The sequence below is a fragment of the Bombus fervidus genome, chromosome 11 (genome assembly GCF_041682495.2).
Source record: "Bombus fervidus isolate BK054 chromosome 11, iyBomFerv1, whole genome shotgun sequence".
Taxonomy (NCBI): domain Eukaryota; kingdom Metazoa; phylum Arthropoda; class Insecta; order Hymenoptera; family Apidae; genus Bombus; species Bombus fervidus.
The window spans coordinates 93,828-116,859 of record NC_091527.1 but is presented as its reverse complement, the minus strand read 5'-3'; the positions used below and the strand labels follow the sequence as shown (position 1 = coordinate 116,859).

General features: G+C 29.7%; 4 protein-coding genes across 7 annotated transcripts; 2 read left to right on the top strand and 2 right to left on the bottom strand.

Moving 5' to 3' along the window:
• Nucleotides 1–347: 347 nt before the first annotated feature.
• Nucleotides 348–1,890, bottom strand: Rps13 (ribosomal protein S13). Its single transcript, XM_072012435.1, has 3 exons — nt 1,740–1,890; nt 1,125–1,252; nt 348–694 (listed from the first exon to the last, which is right to left on the bottom strand). Exons 1-3 carry the CDS (start codon nt 1,760–1,762, stop codon nt 390–392), a joined length of 456 nt encoding a protein of 151 aa, XP_071868536.1. The 5' UTR covers nt 1,763–1,890; the 3' UTR covers nt 348–389.
• Nucleotides 1,891–2,519: 629 nt separating this feature from the next.
• Phrf1 (PHD and ring finger domains 1) lies at nt 2,520–16,450 on the top strand. Of its 2 annotated transcripts, XR_011801123.1 has the most exons (15): nt 2,520–2,707; nt 3,875–4,032; nt 4,129–4,212; nt 4,354–4,423; nt 4,542–4,879; nt 4,958–5,188; nt 5,315–5,472; nt 5,603–6,119; nt 6,391–6,626; nt 6,740–8,390; nt 8,463–12,296; nt 12,527–12,655; nt 12,809–12,939; nt 13,150–13,241; nt 13,413–16,450. XR_011801123.1 is itself a non-coding variant. In XM_072013330.1 (14 exons), the coding sequence occupies exons 2-14, from the start codon at nt 3,916–3,918 to the stop codon at nt 13,166–13,168; spliced, it is 7,515 nt and encodes a 2,504-aa protein (XP_071869431.1). In that variant the 5' UTR covers nt 2,520–2,707; nt 3,875–3,915; the 3' UTR covers nt 13,169–16,450. The 2 variants fall into 2 exon arrangements, 1 of the variants encoding a protein (XP_071869431.1); XM_072013330.1 differs by having other exon boundaries at nt 13,150–16,450.
• Nucleotides 16,451–16,738: 288 nt separating this feature from the next.
• On the top strand, nt 16,739–19,796 carry LOC139992517 (CCA tRNA nucleotidyltransferase 1, mitochondrial). 2 transcript variants are annotated; one of them, XM_072013413.1, is made up of 6 exons: nt 16,739–17,157; nt 17,305–17,614; nt 17,703–17,979; nt 18,123–18,317; nt 18,387–18,743; nt 19,067–19,796. In XM_072013413.1, exons 1-6 carry the CDS (start codon nt 17,104–17,106, stop codon nt 19,266–19,268), a joined length of 1,395 nt encoding a protein of 464 aa, XP_071869514.1. In that variant the 5' UTR covers nt 16,739–17,103; the 3' UTR covers nt 19,269–19,796. The 2 variants fall into 2 exon arrangements, with proteins under 2 accessions (XP_071869514.1, XP_071869515.1); XM_072013414.1 differs by having other exon boundaries at nt 16,740–17,203.
• Nucleotides 19,368–23,013, bottom strand: Tfiia-l (transcription factor IIA L). Of its 2 annotated transcripts, none has more exons than XM_072013416.1 (8): nt 22,829–23,013; nt 21,785–21,995; nt 21,304–21,555; nt 21,024–21,211; nt 20,839–20,934; nt 20,389–20,532; nt 20,202–20,291; nt 19,368–20,074 (listed from the first exon to the last, which is right to left on the bottom strand). In XM_072013416.1, exons 1-8 carry the CDS (start codon nt 22,850–22,852, stop codon nt 19,967–19,969), a joined length of 1,113 nt encoding a protein of 370 aa, XP_071869517.1. In that variant the 5' UTR covers nt 22,853–23,013; the 3' UTR covers nt 19,368–19,966. The 2 variants fall into 2 exon arrangements, with proteins under 2 accessions (XP_071869517.1, XP_071869516.1); XM_072013415.1 differs by having other exon boundaries at nt 21,304–21,591; nt 22,829–23,011.
• Between the last annotated feature and the right edge of the window lie 19 nt (nt 23,014–23,032).

Below are 23,032 nucleotides of genomic sequence, written 5' to 3'. Positions count from 1 at the left end.
TTGTAATATTTTAACGCACGAGTAAAATAATACTCCATACGTTTATTGTATACAGTGACATAATAAACAGATAACGTATCCCACAACCCCTTTGTATGCCAACGCAGTACCGTCCCATTATTTATTATAAATGACATTATACCTCGCACGATGATACTGTTTTTCATTTTCATGCAACTAACTATATATAGCTAAACTGAATATATATTGGGTTGACAACTAAGTGATTGCGGATTTTTTCAATACCACCCTAATAACAAAAACCGCAATCACTTAGTTGTCAACCCAATACATAAATGGGAATAGAGAATTTGCAGTGGATTGCGTTTAGTAAAAAACAAGCAAAGTACATTTAAATTTTTATTTTGTTAAGAGATACGTGAAAATAATTAAGCAACGAGAGCGCTAGCAGTTGAGCTCTCGTACTTCCAGTTTGCTGGAAGCGTCCCCTTTGATTTATAATATCTAGCAAGCCGATGGATTCGAGACTCCACAAGAATCAATCTAAACTTGCTATCTTTGTCTTTGCGGTTCCTTTCCAAATGTTTTCTGATAGCAACTGCTTTTTTTATTAAATAGTATAGATCCTCCGGTAAGTCTGGGGCAAGCCCCATACTTTTGACGATCCTGAGAATCTTGTTTCCAGTGCGAAAACGCACCTGTGCCACTCCATGAGAATCTCTAAGAATCACACCTACAAAATTTGATTATCTATTTAATCGTTACTGTGACATCTACGAATATTGTATTCTTGAACAAATGAAAATATTTAATAAATTTAACTTTCAGCTGTTGGTAAGTACCTATAATAGCACGACAAAATGTCATTACCATCTCAAAAGTCACCGTTTTTTACTATCGCAAATTATCGATAAGAAACAACGATCGAACGCTGAGTCTTAATCAATTTGCTTGAAATACGCTAAATTTGTACTATATAATATATCTAAGTATAGTATATCTACTATAATAATATATCTAATTTATGTCGATAAATTAGATATAAGAGAAATAAAGGCGTAATTTGTATTATGACAAATATGACAAATATAATGTATTAATGTGCAGATGTAAATTTTAGAATATTCAATAAACTAACTATATCGTATAAAATAAAACATTACCAATTTGAGACGGAGTATGCCCCTTTTTTGCTAGTTTGTAAATTAATTCTTTACAATCCTCTGGTGTCAGTTTCAACCATGTTGGAACGCTCCGTCTATAGGGTAACGCTGACTGGGATATACCCTTTCTGTAATATTATTAACTTTTGTTATTGAAATGCCTGGTGCTTCTAATAAAAATCATCTGTTAACAAATCAACTATATCTAAGCAGAGATAATATCGGTCAAGAAATATACTATTAACTAATTTCTTTTAAAAATATTAAAATATTTGAAGGGAACAATTTGAGGTTATGTATACAAAAGGACAGAGGATATGAAAAGTTTGTACACAAAAAGCAACATCTTCTCAATTCTAAATTTTAAACTACCATAAACATGATTAACATATAACAAAACGGATAAAACGTCTCAAAAGAATGTGATTATTACTACTTTAAATAAGGATCACATGGCCGTTAAGAAGACAGTGCTGCGTCAATTATTTATGCTAGAACTTTATAAAGTTGTATTATAGTAGCAGAAAAAATTAAATGGTATGCAAGAAAAAAATAACTTTTGTATATAACTATTGAATGTAATAATAAATTACACTGAAATTTAATTAACTTTACCCTGGTGCGTGCATTCGACCCATCTCTGCGTACTATTCGTCCACAAAAGACAGTAACGCTCTTGTAACTCAGTCAGGTGGCAGAATTACAAAACAACTTAAAATTTGCCCGGGAAAATTAATATTGTAAAAATTATTGTACAATGATAATCGGAGAGTATTGTAATTATAAAATATTTAATACCAGACGAGGAATATCTTTTTCTACTCAAGTTACGCTCAATTTTCTTTGAACGATCAATTTGAGCAATAAGTATCAATGATACGTTATATACAAAATATAGTATTTAATGAATTTCTTACATTCTATAAAAATAATCATATAATAATAATAACAATAGTAACATTAATTAATTAATACATCATAGTATTTGTAATATTAAAAGTATATCATAGTACGTAATCTATATAATAATATAAAATTAGCAGGAATAAAAATATAAATAAAGATAAGAATATGAAAGCAAATAATTTTACGAATAAACATTCAACAAAAGTTGTGAATCTTGAAAAATTATCTAAAGATATACATAACTATATATGACAATCAAAGTTAAGCTAAAAGTTAAATTTACTGCTTTTCTGTAGTTTCCGGCGGATGCTTACCAAAAATCAAGCAACGATCTAAACAAACTTAAATCTTTTAAATTTTAAAAATTTTCTAGCTAGATATTATAAATATATATTCATCTCTTAAAACAAAATATAATTTATTTTATGTAAATAATTATGAAATATGTAGTTTCTCGATGAATTAGACAAACAGTGAGAAAATAGCGCAACGTCGCGAACGGCGTCGGCAGCCAAAATGTCGGCAGTTTCTCAACTTTAAGCGTACCCTCTGTCAACATTTGTAAAACTGCATCGAAGACAACATCGAATCAGCCAATAATTAAATCATTAATGATGTATGATCGATATTAGATCCTCTTGATACAGTGCAAAATCGGAATCGTCAGAATTTCGAAGGTAAATTGACATTTTTTAGGTTCTTCCTCGAATTGTTCGATCTTCGTCCCTTATTCTTAGCACAATTTCATCGAAAATGTTACAAATTTATTATTAAAATCTTTTATAATCATATCGAAATGACGATCGATTAGGAAAAATCATTTGCAAAGTATGCCAGAGAAAAAAATATTTTATTTGAGTAACTTTTTTCCAATGAAAAGAATTTAGTGATGTGTTAATGTGGTTATATACAGTGACTCACAAAGTACCTCGACGAATTTTGGATAGGCATGTAAATTAAATATTTTGAAATTTCCTCTGGTTATATTATTTTAATTGTTAGCCAAAAAACCGGTTTACAATTTATTCTATAAGATACAATATATGTGTAATATCTCCGGAATAAATATAGCATTGTGCATTAAATGTGTACATATTTAGTTATAACATTGATCTTTGTCTCATTTAAATCTAAATATAAAACTAACTTTTTATTCCATTTTTATTCATTTCAGTCTTAGCACTATATTTACATTATTTACATTAACTAAATTTTATTCAATTTATGACTCACTTAAAAAATAATAAATTTTAACAGATGTATTTATATGGATATTCTATGTTTGTTGCCAATTTTTGTTCTTTCTGTAATTATTACAATATTTGCTTTATATTTTCTTCTTAAGTTTATATCTTCTAATAATCTTCGTATTAGGTTGTACTCATTAACTTGATTTTTATTTTTGTTAACTTTTTTTTTATGTAACTTTATAGTATATTATGATCTTGTTAATATATAGTATGAATATAATCCAAAACAGTTAACTTTGTCTATTTATTCTCAAATCTTATTAAATAAATATTATTTTGATAATTTAACATATTTCTCAGTTTATACTAAAAATGTTCTTTTATATTTATAGACTGTTATATTCTTAATATTTAAATTCATCAAAAATATAGAATAACACAATAATAAAAGTATGAGGTAATTAATAGAAGGTATAAAGTAATATATTGAATCAATGAAACGTATAGAAAAAAATACAGTTATATAAAAAATATAAATTTCAAATATTACATGCTGAAATAAGTTACATATTATGATAAATTTTTAATATGATGAATATTACAAAGCATTACTTAATATTATTAATATTTTCTAATATTGTGAATTATATATAGGATATGTGACAAGGCGGATATGATTTTACAAAGAACTTAAAATGTCTAGTGACAGTAATCAAACTCCTCAATCTGGCAAGCGGAAAAAACTTGTCAAACTTGATAGTGAAGATAGTGATGAATCTATAGTGCAATCTCGTAGAAGAAAAAAGACTTCTGTATGTAAAATTGACACTTAATTAAATTATAAATTATTATTGTTAAACATAATATTTCAATTCAATTGAATATTTCTTTTAATATCGTGTTTATAGAAATTCATTAGTGAAGGTGAAACTAGTGATGAAGATAGTGATGATCAAGTAAGACCTATTCGACCTGTTAGAACACAAAACCATGTAAGTTCTCAAATATAAAACACATTTTACCGTTTTGAAGATTTGTATGCTTCATAAATTTTTATTAAATGAATTATTCAATTACCATACCTCATAATTATATGATACATTATAAAAAAAATGTGCCCGATTTATTTTCAGAGAGTCGTTTCAGAGAATGAGTCCAGTTATGAGAGCAGCAGTTCGAACACTAGTAAATACAAGGAATTTGGTTAGTCTAAAGATACTTAGGGATTAAAGTTTTAATTATTAATATTTATTTTTTTTATACAGCTAAATTTACTGATTTCATGATATTATAAATAATATCCATCAAATTTATTTCTTAGGAGACAGTAGTGAAATTTCAGAATGGCAATCAGACTGGAGCAGCTCATCAGAATTAGAAAAAAAGTCTTCTGTCAGGCGAAAAGTTCTTGGAAAACCAAAAGCTAAAAAACCTGCAAAAATTGTATCAGATACAGATACTGATAATAATGATGATCAAGCAGAAAAGTGTCCAATTTGTCTACTTCCCTTTAAAAGACAGGAATTAGGCAGTCCTTCTTCCTGTGAACATTGTTTTTGTTTAGAATGCTTAATTGAGTGGAGTAAAAATATAAATACTTGTCCAGTGGATCGACAAACTTTCACGATAATTAATGTCCGAGATAAGCTAGGTGGTCAAGTATGTATTATGAAAATAAAAATAATAATTATCGTTTAAAGAATAAAAATTAATTTCTAATTTTATGTTTTCTCCTAGATTATAAGATGCATCCCGGTAGAAGTTGCTTCCAGCGAAGAAGAGAAATTGGATGATCTTACATTTTGTGAAGTATGCCATCAAAGTAATAGAGAAGATCGTATGCTTCTTTGCGATGGTTGTGATCGTGGTTACCATTTAGAATGCTTGACGCCTCCATTAGATGAAGTACCCATAGAGGAGTGGTTTTGTCCAGAATGTTCCCAGAATAATCAAACCAATGCAGAAACTGTAAGCTGTTTATATTCATATTCATATATTTATCAGTAATTCTGTCTGAAATGATTGAACATTATTACTACCAATTATATATGACCATTGAGAGATTAAACAAAATGTTACATTATTTATTCGTAGGTGAAAATTGATGTGGAGGAAATTATAGATCTAGTGGATGAAGCTCGTAGACTTGGTGTTACTTATGGAAGAATTCGTACCAATATACCACAAGATTATTATCCAAGGATTATACCTCGTACTAGACATACAGAACGTGTTAGAGCTACTATTCGAAGGTATATGATAGGATAAAAAATATGTATAATTTGAGTTTCATTAATAAAATTTATTTATCAATAAATTTTTTTAAAAATTAAGGTACAAAGACTTTTAAATTTTTAATAAACGCGAAATCCGTATTTACAGAAGAAATAGACTAGATGATAATACACTATTAACTCGTCAATTGACATTTGATCCAAATCAACCTTCTACTTCATCTGGTTTGGAATCCTATGGAGATAAAAGTCAAAGTCGATCCTCAAGCAATGCCTCCAGCTCTTTAGGTTCTAGAGATCGTAACTGTTCGAATAAACATTCTGGAAAATCACGAAAATATAGAAGTAGTTCCAGCGACTCCAGTGATGAAAGTATTTCCAGGAAATCTCGAAGAAGAATCAATGACAAAAATAATTCCGAAAATTCGGGTAATAAAACTAGAAGAAAAGATAGTAATAATCGACGATCTGGAGGTAGTTCGCGAAAAAGTGGAACGAGAAATAATTCAAGAAAGTCTGGAAGATCTAAAAATGTTTCTAGAGGAACTCTTCTAAAAGAAGTTAGAATTACAGAACGTAATGAAAATGGGAAAGAGGAAGAGATTGTAGCATATGTCAAAGTGGCTGCAATTGGATCAAAAAGAAGAAAAACAAAAAGAAGAAAGGTATTTTAATATTGTTTTACGAAAGTCTTAGTTATATATAAGTATATGTACGAGTAATATGTACGAGTATGTGTATAATTAATAATTAATCTGTTTCTCTGGTATATGCAAATTTTTTTTTTTAATAAAACATCTTTTCTACAAAATATTTAGTCATGTTAATTGTATAATATCCAAATTATGAAAAAAGGAAAAATAATGGAACAAAGAAAAGACAAGGACAAAAATATTTAAAAAATAATTAAAAATAAGAATATTTACTTTTTTATAGAGAAAAAGTCATAGACGTCGCGCTAGAACTGTAGCCACTACTTTAGCTACTAGCAAGAGAAGACTTGCAAATTCTCTGGGTATTTGTAAGCCATTCATTCCTATTTTAATACCTACTGTTAAAAATCGATCAATTATACCAGAAAGATCCGCACTAAACATTTCCCGACATAATTCTGGAATCTCAAGAATTAGTCTTTTCGGAGATCGTCTTAATTTGGATTATAGTCCTCCGGGGTAAATATATAAGTTTTTAATTCAATGTTTACAGAATGTGAATCTGAATGTTAAAATAATATTATTGAATAATATAATGAAATTAACTAAGTTTTTAATATTTTCGTTTATAGATCGGATATGGAAGATTATCATGCAGCTATTGGTCCTACTATAACTGTTCAAAGACATTCTGTAATTTCCTCTCGAAGGCATTTGCGTCTAAAAAACGTTGTTATTCCACAACAACCTCAACATGATCTTCTAAGTAATATAATGAACGACCAAGAGATTTGGCATTCAAAAAATAGTAATGTGACTTTAAAAGCTAATGGGCTTCTCTTAATAGAGAAAAAGAAGGAGTTGAGTAACTTGAAGAAAGAAAAATTAGAAGAAAAAGGGTTATCTAAAACCACAGAGACAGAATCTGTTGTAGAAGATACAGTTTCTAGAGTTGATGCTCCACTAGATATTTCTAGATCTGACGTTCCGTTAGATGTGTCTACAATCAATCCAGAATCGATTATGCAGGCTCCAATGTATAATAATCCTTGTGGAGGAGGAAATAGAGGCAATTTTAGGGGTGGTTACAGGGATAATACAAGGCATAGTCATGGTGGACAAAACTATGGAAGAGATTCTTTAAGTGGGAGTGGAAGACATAGTTATGGAGGAAGTGGAGGTAATTTTGGAAGAGATTTCGGACCACCTGCGTTTTATAATCCAAATTTTGAACATTGCGGACCTCCAATGTTCGGAGGTAGTCCTCCATTTAGAAATCGAAATCCTCAACACTTTAGAAACGAAAGATTTCGCTTCATGCCTTCAGGAAGACCACAATTTAATTTTGCTGAAGGATTTTCTGAGCATCATTCTTTTCCTGAGAGGTTCAATCGCCCTCGGTCACCACAAGCTCCTGTTGAACGTCCTCAAAATAACATGCCACCAAATTTACCAGAAGACACTCCGAGAACCGATACTATAGACCAACAACCACAAGATATTGAAAATGTCTCTGTTAGACAAGAGGAAGATTGCGATATTTATTGCGATATTGAAACAAAATCTGATGGAGAGCTTCAAGATCAACAAAATGGTTCAATGGCTCTGTTACCTCCACCAGAACCTCCATCAGGACTTTTAGACTTTGAGGAAAATTCTAAGAGTGATAAAGATAGCGATCAAGAACTAGTTATTGATGATAGCCAAAAAGAAGATACTCCAAAAAATGATAAGTATGACCCATTCTCTGTAGATAGCGATAGCGATAGTGAAACAAAGAAAAACGAAGAAATTACGGAAGAGAAGAAAGAAGAACACAGTGTGAAAAATATGGCACAAACAGACACCTCGGATACATCTATTCGTTTATCAGCTTATGATGACGAGGACGAAGAAGATTCTCAAGCCGATTGTCCAAACTTCTCCATTTATTCCTCTCAAACGATCGATGTAGCACGGCATACTGAACAACAATTATCTCAACAAATAGGGCCACTTGAACCACCTCCTCTCCCTCCTTCGATTCCCGATGATGATGATGTCATTGTTGGCGATGTTCAGGCTTGCGATCTAGCTGATATTCCAGAACCATCAGACCCATATGTTGAAGCATTGAGAAAAGAAAGGCAAACTTTAAGTAAAATTCCACCAAAAAAGATTTCTCACGATAGCCGCGGAAAGATTACTTTCAAGATTGGTAGTAAATTGAAGATTAATAACAGATTGTTAGGACTGCAAGAGGAAGAAAAGGAGATTAACAATGAGAAGAAAAAAGAAGCTGAGGTAAGTAGTAGTTATAATGCAATATATTATATTTTACATGTGTAATTATTTTTATAAACATTATTTTTGCAGCCTGCAAAAGAAGAAGAGACTTCTGTTGACCGCGAAGAAGAACGAAAAAGAATTGCTAAAAACAAATATGAAGAGGAAGTTCAATTGAAAGAAGATAAACAGGAAGATTTAGAAGAACTTTCGACACCTGCGAATCCTCTGAATTTGAAAGAAAAGGACGCAGATGAAGACGAAAAGGAGAAAGAATTAATAGAATCACCTAAAGATGAGGCAATAGAGAAAGATTCAAATGTAGCTATTTTTCCAAATGTAACCGAGTTGTCTCCAAAAAAAGTAGAGAATGAAATAAGCAACGAGTGTCTGTCGGAAGAAGAAAGTGAAACGTTTACTTCGCTTCATAAGACATTAAAAACCGATGGTGAAGATGAAGATTTAAAAGAAGTTTCTAGAATTAGAGAAGAACACGATGTAGTAAAAGTTAAAGACCCTGAAAACTATAGGAGTGAAAAGGATGATAAAAAACCAAGACATATTGATAAAGAAGAAGAAGATGATGACGATGATGATGAGGAGGAGGATGACGATGATGATGACGACGAAGAAGAGGAGGAGGAGGAGGAGGAGGAGGAGGAGGAGGAAGAAAGATTCCCCATAGAAAAAGAGAAAACGAGCAAAAAAGATATAATTGATGAAGATGTTGATAAGAACACATGGGAATCAGATGGAGCTTATACTCCTTGCAAAGATGAACTTCCCTTGAAGGAATCGAAATCTTCTTCTGAACAGTTACCCCCTATTGAAAGTGGATTAGAACCAATCACACCGACAAAAGATAAACCTGACGATTTAGATAGCTGTAGGACTCCAGTGGATTACAATGTCTTAGGTACAGAAGCTATATCAGAGACGGACGAAGCTATGAATTTCGAAGATGAGTTAACCTTGTTGAGTTTACGAAAGGAGAAAGAAATGGAGGATGGTGAAATTGTCGAAGAAAAGACTATGAAAGAAGGCGATAAGGCTGAAAAAGAAAAGGAAGATGAAAAGAAGCAAAAGAAAAAAGAAAAGAAAGAGAAGAGTAAAGAAACAGAAAAAAATAAAGAAAATATTGCTTCAGAAAATCAAGTAGCATGGAAGAAACTTTCAAAAAGTACGAAAGAGAGGTCCTATAGAGACAAAGAAAAAAGATCAAAGTCGAAGGAAAGAGAAAAGCTAAAGAAAAAGAAAGAAGTGGTGAAGAAAAAAGAAAAAAGGAAAGAATTACCCAGATATGATGTTAGGAAAATAGTTGCAGAAAGACCTTCAAGACCTAGGAAAGATGAGTATGGAAGAGATATTAGAGAAAAATCGAGACAAAGAAGTAGGTCTAGGAGTTGTAGTTCATCCAAACGTTCTAGGTCATATTCCAAGCTCCGCTCCAGAAGCAGATCCAGAACTAGATTACAAAGGTCGTGGTCCAGAGATCGTAGATCTTATTCCAAATCTCTTTCCAGACGGAGATCTCTTTCGCGTGGAAGACGTAAATCGCCGAAGAGAAGATCAACTTCTAGAAGAAGATCTTCTTCAAGGAAACGATCCCTTTCCAGAAGGAGATCGAGATCTGTTTCTCGAAAACGGCGATCGAGATCTGTTTCTCGAAAACGGAGATCCTTATCAAGAAGAAGATCCAGAAGATCGGTCTCTAGATCAAGAAGATCTTTGTCAAGATCTAGACAAAGAAGATCTGTATCAAGATCCAGAAGATCTTTATCTAGATCTCGTGATAGGCGTAAAGACAAGAAAAAGTACAAATCTCGAAGTCGATCAAGAAACAGAAAGAAGTCTCGTTCAAAATCACCTAGAAAGTCGTCGAAATCTAGGGAAAGGAAACATTCAAAGAGAAAAGCACAAAGTAGATCAAGATCAAAAGGGAGATCTTGTTCTAGGAATTGGGAACAAGTTGATAAAATTGTGGAACAAGAGTTTTCTAGGGAAAGAGAAGAAAGAGAATCTTGGAGTGCACAATGGACACCATCTTGGTCGAGATCTAGATCAAAAACACCACAGCACGTACAACAAGAACCAATTACTTCTAGAGAATGGTCCCCGATGTTAGATAATGTGTCAGTTCCGCCAAAAAATCTAACCGTAATTTTAACAAACAAAGAAGCTATTAAGAAGAAAAAGAAAGAACGTAAAAAGGAAAGCAAAAAAGCTAAAGACGAAAAGAAAAGAAAGGGGAAAAGGAACAGGACTCCTCCACCGTCGAAAGAGGTTTTCGCCAGTGGAGATAATATTTTGGTTAGTGTGTGTTTTAATAAGGATAACGAAAACGATCAAGCAGTAGTCCCTGAACTTCCAGAAACAATCCCTCTAATTCCTCCCCTAAAACGACGCCGTAGGGAATCACTTCAAACTGATCCGCCGAAACGATCGAAAAAAGAAAAGTCGAAGGATAAGCGTTCTAAATCTCCAAAGCCTAAGAAAGATAAAAAGAAAAAATCAAAAGCAGCTGAAATAGCCGCTACAAAGAAACCAGTTGCAGTAATTGATCTGGATCAGTCTCCATTCCGGGAACAAACTCCATCTCCTAGAGACGTGATAGTTCTTAGTGACGATGACGATAAGCAAATTCAACAAATTATGCCGGATCAATGTCAACCGTCTCAAAATTCTCCACCGCGAGAACAATTTATTTCTCAGGGTCCAAAAACACCTCCAGAGCCGCAAATCAAATTCTCAATAAATAAGCAGAGCAGTAACTTGCGACCGTCAATGTTGAATCCGCTTTTAGATGAGGAAGAAGAGGAGGAGGAAATGGATGAAAGAGTCGAAGAAGAATTAGAAATGAGAGCGCAGGAGGAGCTAGAATTGAGATTAAAAATTGGACCAAATACTCCTCCAGAACCTCCAACATCACCACCAACTAGTCCAGATGCGTATGATCCATTTGATCCAACGAAATCCAGATCGCCAACACCCGATGTTAGTCAGGAGGCGAATTCCGGCGATGAAAGAAGAAGGTCACCGAGGAAACACGATTCTGCGGATAGTAATATCCTTGAAGAGGAAAATCTGCAAAATCAGGAGAGGCAGAGTCAAGAAAAGCAACTAGAGAAACCTAAGATCATTTCTATGGTTACGATCAAGAGAGCTTCTCCGCAAAGGGATGACGTTAACGATAATGAAAACAATAAGGACGCTGCTGTCTCAACCGGGAATTTAGAGGTACAGCAGAGCCAACAAAATGTGCAAAACCAGAGTAATCCTTTCGCGGTGATGAATCCTGTACTAGCTACAGTAGCTGCAGCAGTACAGAGAAGTGGAGTATTTAATGCGTCAAATTCGAATAGTAATCAACGTAACTTGTTACAGTCGAATCGAATTTCACCGAGTAATCAACAAAAACAACGTCCTGGCGATCGTTCGCAGGCACCTTCCGTTTTTACGAATTCAGGCAAATCCTCGAGAAGCACAAAGTCCGGACAAACAAAAACCAACGGACAAAATGGAAACGATGCCGGCACGGAAACAGCGGACAATGTGGATATGTCTTCCCCTTATTCGCCTGGGTCGACACTTAGCGATGGAATCTTCGATCCACCGAGTCCTACGAATTATAACAATTCACCTGCTGCTGGAGCAGGAAGTGGAGCAGGACCCGTTGGATCTCAACCTACAAAAACTAGCAATTCAAAAACGGTAAAATCCACCGAAAAAAAGGATGCCTTCGATGCCCTTTTTGGTGCTTTACCGGCCACAAAAACAACCAATAAATCAAGTAGAAGCAAAAAACCTCAAAAAGACAAGAAGAAGTCCACAAATCCGAAAGTTGGTGTTAGAATGGACGAAAACCAGCTCCAAATATTGGATGATCTTCCAAGTTCTGCAGTTGAAATGCAAGTCAAGGATAAGGTTTGGGTTTTTTTTTTACTTCTAATATTTAAGCAAAAATAAATATAAATATTTGTTAAAATATTGGAGAAACATTGAAAAACAATTTAGAGTACACACACATTTGAAAATAAATTTCTCTGAAATATTTTATAATTAAATATTATAAGCCTTTAATTTCTCTAAAGGTTATTAAATAACCTGTTTACCATATATATTTTTTAATGATATTACGTTTAATTATTTTGTAGTTCCTAAAAAAATTAAATCGTCAAGAACGAGTAGTTGAAGAAGTGAAATTAGTTTTGAAACCACATTACACAAAAAAGCACGTAACAAAAGAAGAGTATAAGGATATTATGCGGAAAGCAGTACCTAAGGTATATATATATTTATTTTTTTTGTTTTTTTCCTTTAGATAAATGTTATAATAGAAAACGTCAGAAAAGAAATAATATCTATCAGAACACCATCTATCAGTGTTTAAGCAATTTTATAATATTTGCCTAGCTTTCATTTTATTGTTTTGGTAGATATGTCATAATAAAACAGGAGAAATCAATCCAAAAAAGATTGCCCACTTAATAGAAGCTTACGTCAGAAAATGCAGAAGTAGCAAAAAGAAAAATACTGAGAGTTCCTCCGTGAAGGCCTCTAAACCAGCGTAAGTAAACATAATCCAATTTTTTAAAAAACTGTATTTTCAGGCTTAAAGAATATTTTACTACTTCTACATTTAAGAATTTTATTATATATCATAATTATCTACTATCTCTCATTGTTAATTAAAATAAAGGTAGATTATTTTTTCATTATTTATGGAAGGAATTGTGATCGTTTACAACATAAACAAATTAAAATTTATCTGTTATAGAAAAATTTTGTGGAGTTGATCACGAGTCGGCTAGGTGTCCGTTCAATTCCCTTCAGTTTTATAGTTCAGATGATCGTCGTGCTCGATGAGCGGTGAGTGAGCTTTCAGAGAGCTAATCTGCTCTTCGATGATGCGATGTATGTTGTATTGTCTGTAAATACGTAATTAATTCATTGATTGATCGATTGGTTGATTGATTGATTGCTTGCTTGATTGGTTGATTGATTGATCAGTTAACTTCTAAGAATACCATTTATTTATATAAACAATACCCTTCGTTTCATCAGGGAATCCAATTGTCTCTACGGAAGATCCATCTCTCACATAATATTTAATTCAATTTATATTTAATTCTTAAAAATTACACTTTTCCATATCTACAAAATTTATTGGAATTCACATTTATTTGGATACTTAATTACGAAACTAATACATTTTCTGTATATATCTAAGCATTAAAATTTATAAATTAATCAACAACAAGTGTGAATAAAATGAAATAGAGTGAATTTTTATTCGCGTCTTTCATGAGTTATATATGCTTTTAATGAATACAATTGCAATTGACAATCTAAATCATCAAATATTTATTTTCTTTTCTTTGCGTCATATCATAAATTTTACACGCTGTTATTATTTACATACGTTTCAAAAAAATTACTTATGAAACATATTAAGAAAGGACATTGCCCAAGTTTCTACTAAAGTTTGCAATATATTGTTGAAATCAATAAGTATTAGAACTTGTACAGTTAAAATTTTATGAAAAGAAGAAAAGTATACAAAAATTTTATATGAATATTTATCCTATCATGAAAAACACTAATGTAGTAATATTATTCTCCATGTTATTAAAATACTTACTTACATAGACAAATAATTGTTGGCACTACAAACAATACTTTGATAATTATTTATTCAAATAATTAACTATTAGTCATTATCATTTTATTTAATGGAAATTGGACATCAATATTTGCGATACTTGCATCGGTTAACATATAAAATATGTATGTCACAAATTGATACTTTTGGCTTTTCCGCAGAGACTGTCATTTTCATATTTCTTAATATACGTGTAAAAATGCTTAAATACCACGTTTCAAACGTACATATTGTAATTTGACTCTTAATACGGAGTTGGACATTATTCGAATAAATTATTATTATCATTACTATCATTATTATTATTACCATTGTGTCTATTACTGCATTGTTATTAGTACTATTCTATATATGTATTATTAATATGTAGGTAATTGATTAAGGGAACTTTAATTAGGATTATGGTCTATTTATTTTTAAGTCTATTTAGATGGATGAAATTTATTCGAATAAATATACAGTCTATTTTGTTTGTGTTACAAAAATATTTCGAATAATTGTATTAAAACTAACATAGAATTAAAATAAAACTAATTTTATATTAATAAAAAGAGATGGGGCAAAGAATTAAATAAATCATCATTAAATTTGATATTAAATTACTGGTCATTTAAAAAGTTTATTTATAAAATTTATTAATTATACGAATATAAATAATTTTGTATTATAAATAACAATGTTTTTTATAGCGCGTCGTCTAAAAAATGATTATTATAATAGAAAGTTATTAAATTTCTGTGTCGAATGGATGTTTTAAAAAATGCTATTCAAATAAGGATCGCATTCATTTGCAAAAATATAATACAATTAGTCAAAAATAAATAAATATTTGAGAATAAAATCTTATTTAAATATTTTGTTTATTGATTATTATTCGAATAAAAATTGTCCAACTCTAATGTTGTATAGCCATAAAATCTGTGTGAGAATGAGCGAAATAGGATGAATGGAAATGAGCCTTAAGAAATAGAAGATCCTCTCCTGAAATTGTGAAATAAGGATTTCAAGAGGTACTGCTCAACGTATATCAAATTCGGTTGGCCGATATTTAGCCAATCATGTTTAAGCATATTTCTCTGAAATACATAAAAGCGATCGGATAATGTTCGATTCTTTTCAACGCTAAGTAATAAAAAATAAATAATATGTATTTAAAAAGAACTGTGTCTCTTATGTTTCATATAATATACAAGAACGTTATCCAGACCTTACTGTATTTATACTTTTTAAATTCTAAATAAGTTGAGCAAAGTAGTCCAATGAAAAACAAATTGAAAAATAATTCATTTCCTAAAATTTCAATTAGAATATTCTTTTGAAAAATGTGATAAAACATTAACAACAATACTAAAACTTCCATACCCAAAGTCAGTCTGTCTGTGATTATCATTTGGAGCATTGTCTACTGCCATCCGCCCAATCATGTTGAACATTTAACTTACAATCAATAACAAAATTACAACTGCTAAATCAGTTGAACTTATAGTAAAAAAAAAATGGCTTTCCATTAAATCGATCTCCTCTCCTTATTTTTGAAAACATGTATTATTTCACAAAAAATCTTATTATAAAATTCTGAACCTTCTAAATGTTTTATACATAAACATTTATGTAAATTAGTTATTTGACAATATCATGTCTAGATTATTTAGTCTGCTGGTTAAAAGGTGGATGATGGATATTATATTCCTATATAATGTATTTATATTAGTAACATATATATATATACATATATATATTATAGACTTAGTTTCATATGCATATGTGACTGGGTCTATTTGTAATTGTATTACAAGGTTAAAATAAATAGGAAGTGTACTTAGTTTGTCACATCCTTCAATTAATCACTAATGTGTATATAAAAATTCTTCTCATCTCTGTAACCACATTCTGCAGTAGTGAAGTTGAATTGTGTTCAAGATGAAGTCAAAGTTTGAAAAACTGTGGCCTACAAACCACGGGAAAGCCACAGAATAATAAACTGAAGGTATTGTTACCTCAAGTATCTCAGAAAGTCATATAATAATTACACAAAAGCTCCAGAAAATACTCACAGATAATAATGATAAGATCGTGAACTTGTTGCATTGTACATAATAATATTAAAATGCCAAAAACAAAGAAATAAAGATTAGTGTTTTCAAAAATATATACTAGATGTTAAAGAATCGAACAAAAGATCCCTCAATCATTAAATTTTTATACTTTTTATCCTTTCAAGTCAAGAATTAGATACGATATGAAAAATTAAACTTGCTTAATAATTGATATCCAAAACTTGAATGACTATGGATGCAAATTTGTGGCAGATGCAAACAGTAACGAGGTTGTCTGCGTATGTGTGTGGAATCTTTTGTACTAAATAATGATGTATATACAATGAAGGGAGAAATAAAGAATTTAATATTATCAAAAAGGAAGTTCAACTTTTTAAATTAAACATTTCATAATTGATTAAAATTTTAATTAAATTTAAATCTTATTAAGTAGTGTCAAAAATATTTATTTCTATTTTATATAATCTTTTAATTTCACCATAACATTTTTTAAATTACTAATTAATGAAAGACTTGTATGACATTTTTTATATTTTTCGTAATATAAATAAAAAATATAACTTATACCCATAATAACATTTCTAATTGTTAATATATCAATGCATATAAAAAGCCATTTCTTGTGTTTAAGTATTTTGAAATTTCTAAAAAATAATATGTATATATACATATAGTACAGTAAAAAGAAGTAATGATAACAATAATAACAATACGTGTTATATAATTGACGTAAATATAACCTATAAAATTTAATAACATACGAATTTTTCATTTAAAATACAATTTACATCATAAAAATTAGATAACGAAGAAAATAAAATATTGGGAAAAGATATTTTTCTGGCGAATAATTTCATTTTGAATAGAAGTATTTTCTTTGAAAATTGAAGATCAGAGCAGCACTGCTGGCATTTATCAATAATTATCAATGAAGCAAAGTGATATTCAAAGTGGCTGTCAATCGAGAAAATTATTTTGTTAAATAATAAGGAAATATAAGAAATTCTAAGTGATGTTTACAATTCTTTCTGGTGTAAATTATATTTCTTCTTATCGCCTTTTAAGAGTAAATATATAATATTTCAAATATACTCTTTTACTATAACATTGAGGTTAAGTTCTTACAAAGATTTAAGCTTCATACGAATGATGTAATAAAAAATTTTATTTCATTAAAATTGTTTTAATAATTAACATCTAAAATTTTGAAAAGGTGTATAAAACTTGGCAAAAAGTTATCATGAAGGATGAACTAATGCCACGAAGTAGATCTGATCCAGTAGTTAAAAAACTGGATAATCCATTGTTTCATTCTATATTTACACCGGAACTTAATACTTTAGCACAATTGTTTAGAAAGTATAATTATCAACTAAAAATTGCTGGTGGTGCTGTCAGAGATATTTTAATGGATATAAAACCTGTAGATTTAGATTTTGCAACAGATGCTACTCCAGAAGAAATGAAATGTATGTTTGAAAAAGAAAATATCAGAATGATTAATAATAAGGGGGAAAAGCATGGTATGTTGAAATATGTACCAGTATTTTTTGTTATTATTAAAATGAAACATTGTAACAAAATTAAATCCTTTTATGGAAATTATTTCAGGTACAATTACTTCAAGAATAAATGATAAAGAAAATTTTGAAGTAACTACACTTAGAATTGACACACACACTGATGGTAGACATGCAAAAGTCAAATTTACAAAAGATTGGAAACTAGATGCTCTTCGTAGAGATCTGACAATAAATTCTATGTTTCTTGATTTTGAAGGAAGAATATATGATTATTTCTTCGGTTATGATGATTTACAGGAACGAAGAGTTGTTTTTGTAGGAAATCCAACATGTAGAATTAAGGAAGATTATCTTCGAATTTTAAGGTATTTCTTCATTAGTTTTTCATGTAATTAGCGATATATATACATCTTTTCAAGTTAGATAAATTAATACTAAGTAAACTGAAATCAAGTTATTTTTATATAAAAGTTCTTTTGTTTAATTGCATAAAATTTATATTATATAGGTATTTTCGATTTTATGGAAGAATTGCAGAACAACCAGATATTCATGATGAATCTACCATAATAGCAATAAAAGAAAATGTACATGGATTGGAAGGAATATCTGGAGAAAGAATTTGGAATGAATGGTCAAAAATCCTTTCTGGAAATTTTGCTAAAGAACTAACTTTGAAATTGTTAGAATGTGGAATCACAAGGTAATAGTAAATTAAAAAGTAGAATGAAAATAAACTTAATGTGATGTATTTATTGATATTTAATTTCAGATATGTGGGACTTCCAGAAAATCCAAATATAAAAAACTTTGAGATCGTTCACGATACATCTAAGAAAAATAATATTTCTTTGCAACCAATTACTTATCTCGCTGTAATGCTAAAAGATGAAAATGAAGTATTGCAACTTCATAATAGGTTAAAATTATCTGCATATGAAAGAGATTTAGCATTATTTTTAGTTAGATTCGGAGAAGATAAACCTTCAGTAAATCTAAAATTTTACAAAGGACTTCTTATTCATTGGAAAGGAAATGTTGTTAATGCAAGAAGTTATATTTGTGAATTATTAAAGTCTAAACAATATTTTAGTCTTTCTAAAGATGTAGAAAAATTAGTAATACCAAGGTAACAACCAACTTTAAAATTATAGCAATCTGAAATATAATTATAATAGAAAATACGTTAAAATGTAAATAATTTTCATCCTTTCTACGAACTTAAAAATAAATGAAAGTATGTATACAATAAATATTACGCATTAAGTTATATGTATAGCAAAGTTCAATTATAAAATGATCTTTTTAACATTATATTTATACTAATTTCTTAAAATGAAATATTCAATATTCATAAATGATTAAAGACTATTCTTTTATTAAAGATTTACTATCGCTGTTACTCTTAATATGTTATATAATGTGTTCTTATATATTTTGATGTGTTTTCAGATTTCCAGTTAGTGGAGACATGTTAAAACAATATGTTAAGAAGGGGAAAATGATGGGTATTGTTATTAAAGAATTAAAAGATATTTGGTTGGACAAAGATTTTGAAACAAATGCAGAAGAACTATTACAAGAGGTCCCACGAATTATTAGTGAATTAGAAGATAAAAAGTTAGAAAAAGATAACATGTTTTTAAGTAAATAAATTTTGATGAAACTATATATATTTTGGTTCTTGAATAATATAGAACTTTCATACTTATAATTTTAAAATGAATAAGAAGAGGAAAAACAATTATACATATTATGTATTAAGGTTTTTAACAGTATAAGACACATTTATTGTTAAGAGCATCACATATTATTTATGGTGGATTGCAATCCTTTAGAATTTATTTACATAGTAAACTCACATGAAAAAACTTGGAGACTGTTCAAAATACAATACCAGACTTGCTTGATTATTGAGCCTTTTATACAGTGAAATCTTGATCATACGATATTTGCTTCAAACTAAATTTGAATTATGCGAATTTTGAAATGACTAATATTTTCTTATTTTAATTCAAAATCTTTATGCTCTCCTTTAATTAAAGGCATAAAAGAGTTTATTATTGATATTCTTTCTTAAACTTAAGATCAATAAGTATAAAAATTTTTTATTCAATTGAATAAGTGAGGTTTCAGTGCACTTTTCATATTAAAAAAAAAAAAAGAAAAAAGAAAGAAAAAAGTAGAAATTCCAATCGAGCCTAATCCTGCGTCATATAAATTTTAAAACAAGTATCGCATATCTTGATTAAAGAAATTAAAAAATTTTTAGAGCACAAATTTAAAGGTAAATTTTGAACCAATTTCACGTGAACACATTACCAAATCGATTTTCATAGTTTTACATATTATTTACCATTCCGCATCACCATTCATTTTCTGAAAAACATAATCTTTGCCATTAAGGTTCATTATTCCGTCTTTGAGGTAGAATTTCCATTTATTTCTACTCCTTGTTATCTAAAAATTGATTTTTCATTTATTAAAAAAATATTATTAGTAACTATATTTGGATTTCGATAAATAAATCTCTTTAAATCATTTTTTATTTATCAGAGTAATGTATCACAGTAAAATTATTAAATACCTTGTCATACTGACAAACAACAACATTATCAGTATCAAAAAGATCTGCTGGGTCATCATCTGTTACATCATCTTCTGAATTCAACGGCTCCTACGAAATAGGAGTCATATTATTAAATAAATGATTTTTCTATTTCGTAGCACAGCACAAATAAAATGAAACTAAAATAACGAAATATTTTAAAGACCTCTTCTCTTGCCGCAGCTTCATCATTTTCGTCTTCTTCTTTATCATCGAGGTCTTCTTCTTCATCTTCATTATCCTCTTCTTCCTCTTCTTCATCATCGTCTGATGAATCTCCAAGTGGACCATCTAATTGTGCTATATTATTCTATTTGTGAGAAAATGAAAGAAATAATTAATTCTTATTTGTTTACATTTTTCTCCTATACAAAAAATAATCATAATTTTAGAGAAATGAATTATATAAAAAATAAATTTTAGTTATTAATAAATTAAACTAGTCAAATGACTAATTGTTATATATTTTATTTATATTATTCATTATAGAATTAAATGGCCAAATTAACATATTTTATTTATAATATAGTAATCTTTTCATATATGAAATTGAAACATACATATTATTATTAACATACTTTTTATTATTTAAATTTAATGTACTATTTCTCATTACCTGATTTTGAACAGACCGCTGAGAGACATTGTTTGCATTTTGTGTAACAACTTGAAGAGGCTGACTAACTGGGAGTGGTGTCAATGTTGCCTGCTCCTAAGAAATGTAAGGTCAATATATATTGTTAAAATAACATGAATGTATAAAATAACAATAATATACTATTATATATTTCTATTAATTACTTGAATTTGAACAGGTCGCTGAGAAACATTGTTTGCACTTTGTGTAACAAGTTGAAGTGGAGTCAGCGTTGCTTGACCCTGTAGTGTAGAATTAACATGTTGCTGGAGTAATGTGGAAGCTAGATTTGCTGGCAGCCCCATTGCAGCTGTAATAACTGGTCCTGTTAAAATTGTGTGCAACTGATTACCTAAAAGTAAATTAATTAGTTATAAATACATAATTTTTATTTCTTTAATATCAATATATGTTAATTATTATGTGAATGTTATTTCAATGTACCTTGAATTGCAGACGCAGGAACCTGAATAGTTAAAACTCTTAATGGAGCATCAGGAACGCCCGTTTGTGGTGGCAATGTTATTTGAATAGGTACTTGTCTGTCCATTACTGCTGGCGTTGATGTTACTAATTGCTGTACTGGTGTACCAGTGTGTTGTATACCAGTTGTTGTTGAATGGCATTGTGTCTGAGTTTGTGATTGCTGAGGTGATTGCTGTTGTTGTGATGCTTGTTGAGGAGCAGAATTTCCTCCTGTTTGTTGTACAAAATGATTTCCTATAGTTACTCCTAAAAGTGTAAACTGCATTAAATTTGTTGAGAAAGTATATTTTTAATTTTTAATGACAATCCTATGATAACAATTTGTTATAATTATAATCTTATTTGATAGTTTCTTCTATTCTTCTAAAATTTTCTTAATTTCAATTATTTTCACTAAAAATATTATTTTATAAGAGAAACTATATATAATGCATCTTACCTTTGTTAACAGGCACAGCTTTGTGCGTATTTATTTGGGGAACCTGAGGCTCTGGAGGATCTGGATTAAGTTCAACAGCTTTACTAGACATTAACTTGGTTTCCCATATTTGTTTGAGCTCTTGTAATACTTGTTCATCTACACCTTCATCTATAAATGATTCTCTTACACCTGATATAACATCCTCTATCACAGTATTGTATAGTTTTAACTGTAATTAACATGAATTTCATTATCAATTAACATTTTTAAAATTTACATTACTTTATCTGTTCAATAATACTTTTTCTTTTACTTTACTTTATTTTATATCTTAATGTTATGTTAAAGTTTTGGAGCATTCTCATGAATTAGTTTTCATGAAAATTACTTTTGATAAAGTACATCAATCTAAAATGTATTAGACTAATCTTTTTATATGATTAAAGATTTACAACGACTATAAAATACAATATTTTAAAGCAATATCATTCATAGAATTCTACAGCTTTATTCTTTAATAAATTACGTATATTCTGCTATTATCTAAAAATATACATATTTTTTTAAAGAAATTCCAATGTTTATTTAGAAGATATAGGATAATTTTAGTATGCTTTAATTACACATAGAGAACTTAAAAAGAACACATAGAGAAATTAAGGGACATTGAAACCATTTGAAAATATTGCTATCAATTCTAACCTACAACACTTTGAAAAAATGTTGTGGAGAAATTTATCTGAAAAAGAAAATATAAGTAAAGTTACAATGAATTTGATTAAAAATTCTCACTAATAACGTTTTAGAATTTTAGCATTATACAACCTAGAAATTCATAATTTATAATTATTAAGATTGCAAAATACGGTTCGATTTAAAAAAAGAATAAATGTCGAAAGAAAATAATCTTTGGTTGGAACAAAAGGGATCAAAGATGAGGATAACGATGATAGTGATATTAACATAAATCGAGCGATAAAAATCGTCATTGTCGTCATTGTGATGATTACAATTAATTGTTTTTTTAATCAGTTGTTGCTTTTGTTCATGTTTATTACTCACCACAGTTGTCTGACTGAGGGCCATTGCGAGGATAATTCGTATTGTCTAATAAGAAAAACAATAGGAATAATCCAACGAATAAATCAGCCCCAGTTCAGAAGCCGATCCGCGGTAGCATCGCTCTTTTATATACTGTGGACACGTCTCCCATTCCACCTGACTCTAACATGAACTGAGAACAGTTATCTCAAGAGAAACCAATGC